The sequence below is a fragment of the Mastomys coucha genome, unplaced genomic scaffold (genome assembly GCF_008632895.1).
Source record: "Mastomys coucha isolate ucsf_1 unplaced genomic scaffold, UCSF_Mcou_1 pScaffold11, whole genome shotgun sequence".
Lineage (NCBI taxonomy): Eukaryota > Metazoa > Chordata > Mammalia > Rodentia > Muridae > Mastomys > Mastomys coucha.
In genome coordinates this window covers 8396398-8407387 of record NW_022196893.1, presented here as the reverse complement: position 1 = coordinate 8407387, position 10990 = coordinate 8396398, and the positions used below count along the sequence as shown (strand labels likewise).

At 50.2% G+C, this 10990-nt stretch overlaps 1 protein-coding gene across 2 annotated transcripts; it reads left to right on the top strand.

The window, feature by feature from the left end:
* The first annotated feature begins 4799 nt into the window (after positions 1-4799).
* LOC116075257 (apolipoprotein L2-like) lies at positions 4800-10990 on the top strand. Of its 2 annotated transcripts, none has more exons than XM_031348316.1 (4): positions 4800-5004; positions 7224-7283; positions 7586-7712; positions 9989-10990. In XM_031348316.1, exons 1-4 carry the CDS (start codon positions 4998-5000, stop codon positions 10863-10865), a joined length of 1071 nt encoding a protein of 356 aa, XP_031204176.1. In that variant the 5' UTR covers positions 4800-4997; the 3' UTR covers positions 10866-10990. The 2 variants fall into 2 exon arrangements, with proteins under 2 accessions (XP_031204176.1, XP_031204168.1); XM_031348308.1 differs by having other exon boundaries at positions 4803-4857.

Genomic DNA, 10990 nt, shown 5'->3' with positions numbered 1-10990 from the left:
GGTGTCTGGGTGTCTGTCCACAGCAGGGAGAGAGGCCTGGAAGGGCTGGGCCAGCTGTCACAAGAGACCACACTTGACTCTGCTTAGCCCTTGGAGAGGGTTCTGAGACATCCTGGGCACCAGCAGGGGCTCACAGCCCTAGGAAGCAGGAGCCTCCTCCCTCCATGCAGGCTAAGAGGCTGGGAGCCATGGGCCTAGGGCTGGTTCAGGTGTCCTCTCCTTCCATATGCTGGGCTCCCCTTTCTCCTCTAGGAGGAGGAGGTTCTGGAGGAGATGCTGTGGTTCTAGAGGCAGGAAGTGGGGAGGAGTGGGTAGTGAGGAGAAGCTGAGGAGGGGCGCAGTGTGCCCAGCAAGCACTCAGCATCGGCATGCTTCAGGAAAGAGGATCCAGGGTGTGTCAGCCAACACGGTGCTATGGGAAATCAGAAGGCCTGGGAGACAGACTCCATCAGACTAGTCCGTTCTGATGGCCACGCCCCCAGAGCAGCCTGCGTCCTGCTAGATTGACACATGCTCATCTTCACTGTTTTCATCTATTACCTTCTTGTCCTGAGTGTGCCTCTGCGTCTTTTGCCTTTTATCATTTGTATTTACTCGCAGCACCGGGCTCTGAAACTCCGCTCTGTGCTTCTTAGGGAGAGCAGCTCTCTAGCCCTCAACTGTAATTGACTGAGGTGTTGATTTCTCTTGTCAAGTCTTGTGATGAAGGAAGGGGGTGTGAACTGGCCTGACTGAGCCAGCAGTCCTGTGTGGAACCCCAGTATGGCCGCAGCAGTATCTGACTTTGTTTTTTGGTTTTTGTCTCTTTTTATTGTATGAATGTTTTGCCTGTATGTCACTTACATATCTGGTCTCCGTGGAGGTCAGAAGAGGGCATCAGATTCCCAGAAACTAGTTAAAGGCAGCTGTGAACCACCACATGGGTGCTGAGACTCGATCCTGAGTCTTACAAGAGCAGCCAGTGCTCTTAACAACTTTATCCATCGCCCTCACCCTCTCTCTGAGATTCCATTCGTATAACCACTGCAGACCTGCTGCCTCAGAGAATCTGGACCCAGGCTGCCACCAGCCTTCCTGAGGATTCGGGTACATGCCAGGCTCCCAGGGCCTGGTCAATCAGGAGGATGGAGATGGGAATCTTGGCTCTAACCTCGTGGATGCTTCACTCCTGAGTAAAATGAGTAGCAAGTCCTACTTCCCAGACCAGCCTCTGTTGGTTCTGACTTTCCTAGGGTTGCTGTAGCATTGCCACATGCCAGAGAGCTTACAACAGAGAGATAAGGTGTTAGAGTCTGAGCCGAGAGTCTGGTGGGTCCACACATCCCATGGCTTGGAGCAGTACCACTCCAGTATCTGCTTTGTCTTCACGGGCTCTGCTTCCCCCATCTTTAAAATATTTTTAAGGATAAAAAAGATGTTTTATGGGCTGAGAGATGGCTCAGAGGTTAAGAGCACTGTCTGCTCTTCCGGGGGTCTCAAGTTCAATTCCCAGTAACCACATGGTGGCTCACCATCTGTAATGGGATCTGGTGCCCTCTTCTGGCCTGGAGGCATGCATGCAGGTAGAACGCTATATACATAATAAATCGTTTTAAAAGATGTTTTATGTATTAATGTCTTATCTGTGTGTGTCTGTCTGTTTCACTTGCACGCCTGGTGGTCAGAATAGGGCATCGGGTTCCTGCCTGAACTGGAGTCCCGTATGCTTGTGAGTGCCAACTCTGCAAAAACCATTACTCTAAGCTACTGAGCCTTCTCTCCCCCGCCTCCCCTTCCAGTCCCTCTATCCCTCTTTCTGTGTGTATGTGTGTGTGTACACACGAGCCCCTCCCTCCATCTGTATATGTGTTGTGTGTGTATACGTAAGCTTCTATGGGTCAGAGGACAGCTTGGAGGAGCAGGGTCCCAGGGATCAGATTCAGACCATCAGCAAGTGCCTTTACTCACTGAGCCATCCTATCAGCCCCTTCTGTGGGCCTCTCAAAGGACACTTGGTATTGGATTTAAGGCCCACAGAAGTAACCCCGGACTCCTGGCTTACAGGCTCTGCCAACACCCCGCTGCAGCCTCCATTACGGTTATAGCAGCCAGGTGCTATGAATTTCAAGGCCATGCTGTGGCATGACAGTGACATCAGCCCTCTTTGGTGACTTAGGAGTGTGATGACACCCTGGGCACATGCTGCAGAGCTGTCTAATGGGGTGACTTCCAGCCCCTCTTCCCTCCTATTTGAGAGTCCACTGAACTTGAAACGGGATTCTCTCTGTGGTCAAAGCTCACCAGCACCACCCTCATCCTCAACACTCAACAGTCTTGTGGTGAACTCCAGCCTCTTGGGTTGATAACTCGTCTGGTTTGAAGTCGGAACCCCAAAGCTGCTGCTGTGTTCTCTCATCCAGTGTGTCTGATGCTCCCGACCATTACATGTGCATCAAACCGAGGGCAGTGCTATCTGTGTGGTACCACGGAAGATCAACAGTTGTAGTTGAGCGCCTGTCATTTATTTTTATACTTGGCTCTAAACCCTGAAGCTGACACATTCGGAGGCATGACATCCCTCCTGAGCAAAAGCAGGACAGTTCTCTGAATGAGGCTGGTGGCCAGACTTCGGTGGCTGGGAGCAATGATGCCCTTCCCACCCCCAGGCGGTCATGCAGCACTACCAGTGAGGGATATGGTTTTCTTTCCTGTGTTGTGCAGTCCTGGAGGGTGGAGACCATTTAATTACCTCACAAGCCCCATGCCCGATGTTCAGTTGGGAGGTCCCCGTCCCCTTCTGCATTCTCAGAGAGGTGGGTGCTCTCCTGGGGCAGCCAGTGGAGCATCCGGGCAAGCTTTTAAAATTCAGCTTGTCTGTGCCAGTGTGTGCTGCTGGAACGGGAGTGATCAAGGTGGCCCGATGCTTTGGTTGCTGATCCCTCCACAATCCACTAGATGGTGCTGCATCCTGCCTGCCTTGCTTCCCAGTTTCAGGGTTGTTTCCTTTGCATTAGGATCCCGGTGGCTGTCCTTGCCAAAGATTAGGTTGAGATGTCAATCCCTGTGCCGGGGGGGGGTGGTGGGGGTGGTGGGGGTGGTGGTGGGACATCCTGGGACACTTGCTTTGGATGCCACCAGTCAAGCTGAGCAGAACTTCAGATGTCGAGGAGTTTCAAGGATTGAAGATTTCTAAGTCCTAACCTGCCAAGTGAGTCCCATCCAGGGGGCTCCATCCAAGACTGTTGGAGAGACCATGTTCTGGTCTAGTCCATGCTCGCTCTGATTAGAAGGTTCTCATTACTGCTCTCTGGGTCATAGGGGGATTTATCTGGTTCTGCACCTTGAAGTATTTTTGTTTGGCTGTTGAGTTAATATCAGTCCTGGTAAAGGGGGAGGGGTGGAAAGACTTGATGGAAGGGAAATTATAGAAAAAAAAAATGATTCCAAAATAATCATAAGCAAAAATGGGGATTATGAGTGCTACATGTCAGAATGTTTATCTCAGTTTGAATCTTGGCTCTGCCTCCCTGGTTCTCTGATAGGGACTAAGTCTGGCTCTCATGCAGTCGTCCTTTTGAGCATCGGTTCTGTTTCAGGGCCTATGGGGGGTGGGGTGCAGGGAACTGAGGGCCCAATAGTGGGGTGATTTGCCAAGGGCTCTAGATTAGCTGGATCACAGGCTTACATCTCCCCTGACTCCTGATGTCAGTGTGCAGGGCATGGAGGGAGAAAGCGGGAACTGTCCTGGGTGTCTGGACAGTCAAGGACACAAGGTGTAGGGACTAAGAGGGACACAAGGTGTAGGGACTAAGAGGCACACAAGGTGTGGGGACTAAGAGGGACACAAGGTGTGGGGACTAAGAGGGACACAAGGTGTGGGGACTAAGAGGGACACAAGGTGTGGGGACTAAGAGGGACACATTGCCAGACATTATCCCCAGATCCATACCAGCTCTGCAATCCTAAAATCACCGAGTAGACCATGGGTGTGTGAGAGAGGGGGGCTCTGAGGGTGCAGAGGCGCAGGCTAGCTCACGGTTTTCTTTTCTTTCTTTCTTTCTTTCTTTTTTTTTTTTTGGAGACAGCATCTCCCTAGAAATCGCAGCCTCCCCACATAGCCCAGTCTGGCTCTAAATCTATTATCTTTTCATCTAAGCTTCCTGAGTGCCGAGGTTCTAGGTTTGTGCCACCAACGTGGCTTTTTAAGGTCACACTTAGTGCTTCAGTCTGAGAGTAAATGGGCCAGCGTGGGTCTCCACTCTGCCCACCAGGAAACAGTGTTTTCAACTGATGGATACATCACCTGTGCTGTTGACCCTCAGAGGCCACTGCCTCCCTGTGGGATGGGATTGGAGTATCCACAGTGGGAACCAGGTGCCATGACCACTGTGGGAAGACGAGGGGGCAGGAAGAGCAGAAGTGTCTCACTGTGGAGTGGGAAAGTCTCACTACAGGGTCAGCCACAGCAAAGACGTGGAGGTGCCATGGTCCCTGAGGCAGGATGGACTTGAAGGTGTACGACAGAAGCAGGGGATGGTTGGGAAGAGGGAGGGGCTGCAGCAGGCTTGAGGCCTGGAGTGCTGACTAAAGGGGCTTAGACTTGACCCTGAGAGGTCATCAAGGACCCCTTAGAAGGAGCAAGCTGTCTTCACTCCCTCCCTCCCTGCCCTGGAGATGCCCTGAAGTCATCTGAAGGGGTAGTGGGCTCCAGCTGGGAAGAAGAGAGCTCCTATCAGGGCTGCACAGCTGGCCAGGAACAGGGCGGGGCAGGGCAGGGCAGTGCTTCCCGGAACAGCTTTTCTGTGAACTGAGCCACAGACCCCATCAAGAGGTCCACCATGCCCACATCAGCACCTGGCGGCTGTAGCACAGGACCAGGTCAGTGCAAGGCTTTCCCGAGGGGCCAAAGAATGGAGACTGGGGACTTTCCTTGTCTACGAGCTTCTCTGCCTGGGGGTGGAGAGTGAGTAGTCACAACTAAAACAAGAATATCAGAATGGCGAAGAATTTATCTGCTTATGAAAGGTAAGAATATTCATGAACCATCTGAGAACATATGGAGAAACGCTCCCCTTTGTTGCTCTGGCAGAAACTGGGGTTCTCTGTCCTGGCATCTGGTAGGTGCCTTGACAGAGCTCCAAAGAGGTGAGGGGAGCCAGGAAAGTCTTGGTAAAATTAACGCTGTGGTAGTTAACCCTGGCATGGAGTATAGACCAAATGTGCCTCAGTGTACCACATGTGCATACAGAACTGGGCAGGGTCAAAACTGGTAGTGAACGTAGAAAAGGGACAGACTCACTTGCAAAGGCCATTTCATCTCATCTGGTGACTTGTGGGACACTTGCAGGCCTCTTGCTGTTTCTGCCAGGCCTTTGTGTGCCTGAGAAATGCCATCAGAAACAGTTCTTACTGAGCACGCACGCACGCACACCCTCTGATAGAAAGGAGATACTTTTAGCTCTCTGCCTAGGAAGTAAGTTAGTTTCTTTTATTTATTTTTTTAAGTATTTTTTTTTTTTTTTTAGTTTTTATTTGTTTTGTTTTTGTTTTTATAAATAGAGTCTCACTGTGTAGCCCTGACTGGCCCACAATTTGTTATGTTGTTGACCAGGCTTACAGAGATCCACTTGCCTCTCTCTGTCTCTCTCTCTCTCTGTCTCTCTCTGTCTCCTTCTGTCTCTGTCTCTGTCTCTTTCTGTCTGTCTGTCTGTCTCTCTCTCTCCCCGTGCGTGCGTGCGTGCGTGCATATGTGCGTGCATGTGTGTGTGTGTGTGTGTGTGTGTGTAAGGCAGAGGACAACTTGTGGTGACCTCCGTCTTTCCACTATGAGTGTCTGGGATCGAACTCCCCTCATCAGCCTTAGCCACAATCACCCTTACCTACTGTAGCATTTTGCCAGACTGTGGACCCATGGTTGCTCTGCTGCTGCTGCTAGGGCTGTGTGACATGTTAGTTAAAAGGAGGCAATGCATAGTCATAAGATACTTTATCATAGGAAAGAGAAAAGAAGTCGGCCATGACTGTGTGGAGAGAAAAAAAGGAGAGGAAGAGAGAGAAAGAGAGAGGAGGGGACAAACCGGCCCTTATATTATGAGGCGGGGCTATCTGGCTGTGGTCAGATGACTGTGGGTAGGGTCCAGCTAGAATGCTGAGAGCTTGGGACATTGTCTACGTGACAGAACACACATCTCCTGCAGGGGGCTGTGAGAGGTTGTGACTGAAACAGGAGCCAGGGACCCAGGAGTCATGGCTGAACTCCTTCTATCCCTTGCAGGCAGAAATTATTGCCCACTAGGTCACTGGAGTTCCAGACTTATACTTGACTGGGCCCAGGTTGCCTGAACAGACCACTGCCTCACACCAGACCCCTAGACAGATTTTGAAGAGGTAGTCTGAAATGCAGACAAAGTTCTATTAAAGGAGAAAGTTCTTTGCACTACTGTCTTCCCAGAGGATTGGCTATGACCTGAGGTTCAAGGGTTAGAAATGGCAGATGGGCAGCCCAGAACAAGTACAGAAACAGAGACAGGAAGTGGCAGGATTCTAGGTCCTGGTTAGATGCAGGATCCTGCAGAAGCAAGGAATGTGAGGGCCTTGGGAGAGCCCTGGGCACTGGTGAACTTGTACCCTGAAGGGCACAGGTGTTGCTGTGGACGGGAAGCTGTTTGCAACACACCATATACGGACAGGAGGACAGCCTGCTGGAGTGTTTAAGGGACCCAGGCTTAGTCAAGGGGGGTTCACTTGTGCTATGAAGACTGGGGATGCTAGCTAGCCTTGTCATCTTCTGTCTACACGTGAGATAGGTTCACCGTGCTCCTCATCTCATGGCATGGGTATGGTCACCTAATGAGGTGTATGCCTAAGGAGGCCTACGTGTCCCAGACAGTAACCGCCAGTTCTCATCATTAGTTCCCGCGTGTTCCTACCTTCAGATGGCTGCCAGAGCATCCCTCCTCTTCTTGCCTTCTTTGTATACAAAGTCAGTTATTTCCCACAGGCGCATCATCAGCTGATCCCAGTGGGACAGGGCACTTCTGCCTTGACTGGAGTGGGCGATTTGGGGTGGACAGTTAGAGCCAGATGACTAGCAGGTTTCTGCAGAGCCTGGGGAAGAGACCCTCTGGATAACGTCTGGTCTGTGGCAGAGACTGTGGAGGGAACGGTGGGCACAGCACTTAGGTGTTTGCCCTCTCTGTATCAGTTCCCCCTCTGTTGCATGGTTTGTCTTCTCCTCTTTGCAGCTTTGACCAGAGACCCCACACCTGACACCATGGACCTTTCAGGCCGTGAGGATGCCCCAGGTAGTTACTTATATTCCCCTGGCTTCTTCTTGCTTGTGGCCTGGACCTCCATACTGAATGCAGAGAAATTGAGGACAGAGAAGGGGAGACTCAAGGGGGACGATGGGCACTCTCCCAACACCAGCTCTCTAGGGGTGGGTGTCTATTCCTGACGCTGTCCTAGGGGAGTACAGCCAGGACTCACCTCCTCCCTATCCCGCCTCCTCAGGTGGGACCAGGGCATCCTGGGAAGCCGACTCTACGCTTGGGGTTGCTCAAGCTCCTTCAGTCTATCCTCCTGCCTTACTCTCCTTTTTATCCAGGAAACAGAACCTTCATTGAGGAAGCTGCTGAGTACCTGCAGCACGCATCGGGCAGGGGAGACCTGAGGCTGCTGCTGACTGAAGATGGAGCCTGGGAGGCCTTTGTGGCTGAGGCTGAGTTGTCCAGGTCACCCACAGTTAAGGACTTCCTCCCCTTTTCCTGGTTTCTCTTCCCCTGCCTGTGGGTGGTGCACCCTGTCTTCCTCACCCAGTGCCCTTGTTCCCACGGGTGGTGTTCTCCAAAGCAACTTCATGGATACACCCAAAACTGCTTTGTGAGTGTGTCGGTGCCTCTCGGTGAAGCTGCGAGCCATCGGAAGGCTGGCCCACACAATGTCCTTAACGCTGACCCCGGGGTTTCTTACTTTCCTGGAGGTCAGAAATGTCACCAAAGCCCCCACTACACACCGCATGATAAAGACTGAGCACTCTTTGATATAGGGAATGCCTGGGAATAGAAGTGGATCCTAGATTTTCCTGACTTTAAGAATTCCAACTATGACGCATTGCGGGGATGAGACCCACATCTCAACATGAAATACACTGTATTTTTTTTTTTTTTTTACACTGAAGCACACATCTTAACTATCTATGCCCATTTCAATTTTTTTAAAAAAGATTTATTTGTTTTTATGTACATTTGTGTTTTTCCTGCATGTATACCTGTGTGAGGGAGTCAGATCTCCTGGAACTGGGGTACAGACAGTTGTGAGCTGCCATATGGGTACTGAGAATTGAACCCTGGTCCTCTATGCTCTTTTTAATGTTCTTGGGTATGTGTGTGACCTGTCCCTCGAGGCCAGCTGTGGAGCTTTCCACGGTGGCTTCCTGATGCTGCTCAAACGCTTTCATCTGCTGGAGCCATTCATATTTAGAAGATTCATTCACTCATGGTGGCTCAGTTCAAATGAGCTTCCAGCCAAAGTCTCCAGGCAGATGACGACAGTTCTGAGAGGCAGGACATGACCGGGCCTACTGATTGTATCTCCGCAGCAGAGGGCAAAGGGAAGGCACTTCATGACACACTAGCAAACATTTCCTGAATTCAGGGTGGCTTGGGCACCAGTCCTGATTCCCTGTGTTCATCAGCAGAGTCGCACCCCCCATCCCCCACCCCTGATTCATCCCCGCCCCTGATAAATGTAGCAATGGTCATAGTGTCATCCTTGAGTAAGAAAGCATCTCTATTTTATTCAATGCTTGGCGCTCAGGGCATTTTATTTTATTTTATTTTTTGACAAGGTCTGACATTAGCATAGAACTCAGACATAACCAAAGACCATCTTGAACTTCTGATCCTCTTGCCTCTACCTACCAAGTGCTAGAATTATCAGTGTGTATCAGTATGCCTGGTTTTATGCAGTCTAGACCCCAGGGCCTCACGCATGCTAGGCGAGCACCTTATTTACTGTGCTAGTTCCCACCCCCACCCACCAAAGAACATCTTTTAAATGTTTTTTTTTTTTAAAGATTTATTTATTTCTATTTTATGTGTCTTTGCCTGTGTGTATATGTGTGGACCTGGTGCCCACAGAGACCAGAAGAGGTCACTGGAGTCCCTAGAACTGTGGTTACAGGCAATTGTGAGCTACCATGTGGGTGCTGGGAATCGAACCTGGATCCTCTGGAAGAGCAGATAGTATTCTTAGTTGCTGAGCCATCTCTCTAGTTGCAAGAGCAATAAGATCTTAAACAAACAAAGCCAAACAAGATTTATTATATTATTTATTTATTGAGACAGGGTCTCTTCACATAGCTCTGGCTATCCTGGTATTCAATACGTAGATCAAGCTAGAGTTGAATTCTCAGAGCTTTGCCTACCTTTGCCTCCTAAATACTGGGATTAAAGGAGTGTCCCACCATGTTTGGCAATTTATTAACTTTTTAATGATCTGTCTGTCTGTCTGTCTGTCTGTCTGTCTGCCTCTGTGTGAATGTGCACATGCATAGACCTATGGAGGCCACAAGAGGGTGCCAGATTCCCTAAAGTTGGAGGGATAGGCAATCCTCTCACCATGAGTGCTGAGATCCAACTGAATTCCAGTTCTGTAGACTGTGCACCAAGCACTCTTAACTGTGGAGTCAGTTCTCTAGCCCTATGAAGATTATCTTAACACAACTTATTATCCTCTATTGACTAAGGACCAGTCACAATTACTAAGTGTTCACCATCAAAAGAAAGGCTCTGTATGTCTGGTGAAATTCCTCAAGGGTTACAGTAAGCATGCTGTCACCTGGTCAGACCACATGTTTTGGAGCTTATAACAAACTGTTTATTTTTATTTTATTTTTCATAGTGCTGGGGATGGAATCTGGGGCCCCATTTGTATTAGGCAAGTTCTCTACCACTGACTTAAATCCCTAGCTAAACTATCTCTCTTAATCCCTTGATGCCTGTTACAGAGCTGATGCAGACACTTTACGTGCCACCCTCAATGTGCTCACAGCAAACCTGGCTGTGGAAGACCAGGACAGGCTCCAGTGTGACCTGCAGGACATGGAGAGGTTTATGGATGTGTTTCCCCAGGTGAAAGTGGAGCTGGAGGGACACATCAGGAAGCTCCGCACCCTTGCAGACAAGATTGACAAGGTTCACAGGGACTGCACCATCTCCAAGGTGGTGGCCAGCTCTACGAGCACTGTGTCTGGAGTCCTGACCCTCCTTGGCCTCACTCTGGTACCTGTGACAGCTGGGCTCAGTCTGGTGCTCTTGGCAACAGGGATGGGCCTGGGAGCAGCAGCAGCTGTGACTAGTGTCTCCACTGGCATTGTGGACTACACAAGCCAGTCATCAGCCAAAATGGAAGCCAGCCACCTGGTATCAACCAGCATGGTCAAAGTGAAGATGGTTGCAGATGCTGTGGTTCATTCAGGACCCCAAGTCTTTTCCTTATCTGAGAATTGCTGTCGAGTCGTACGGTGCATTGAGCAGAGCATCTATGCCATCAAGCTCACCAAAGCCAACCCTGCCTTAGCAGCTAGTGCCAAGCGCCTCATGACCATGGGGAGCATCTCTGCCCAAAGTGGTAAGCATGTGAAGAAAGCCTTTAAGGGCACTGCCCTGGCAATGAGCAGAAGAGCCCGGATCATGGGTATAGTCACCACAGGTGTGTCCCTTGCTGGGGATGTGATCAGCCTTGTGAAAGAATCCAAGAATTTGCACAAGGGAACAAAAGTAAAGTCTGCCGAGGAGTTGAGGCAGCAGGCTCAGGAGCTGGAGGAGAAACTGGAGGTGCTCATCCAGATCTATGACAGTTTGCAGTCAAGCTCAACTCAGTAACATGCTTCCTCCCAAAGTAGTGCAGAAGATGGGGAGGTGTTCTGGATATAGAGACTGAAACATTTTTGTGAGAGGGAATCAGACCCACGAAGTTCAGGACTTAGGCATTTGTTCTTTTCAAAACA

What these genes read in the sequence shown, in the direction of transcription:
- LOC116075257 (XM_031348308.1), top strand. Translation starts at nt 4,818, where the DNA reads ATGCCCACATCAGCACCTGGCGGCTGTAGCACAGGACCAG. An exon ending in AGGCCGTGAGGATGCCCCAG is followed by an intron (nt 7,284 to 7,585) that starts GTAGTTACTTAT and finishes CTTTTTATCCAG; the next exon opens with GAAACAGAACCTTCATTGAG. An exon ending in GCTGAGGCTGAGTTGTCCAG is followed by an intron (nt 7,713 to 9,988) that starts GTCACCCACAGT and finishes TGCCTGTTACAG; the next exon opens with AGCTGATGCAGACACTTTAC.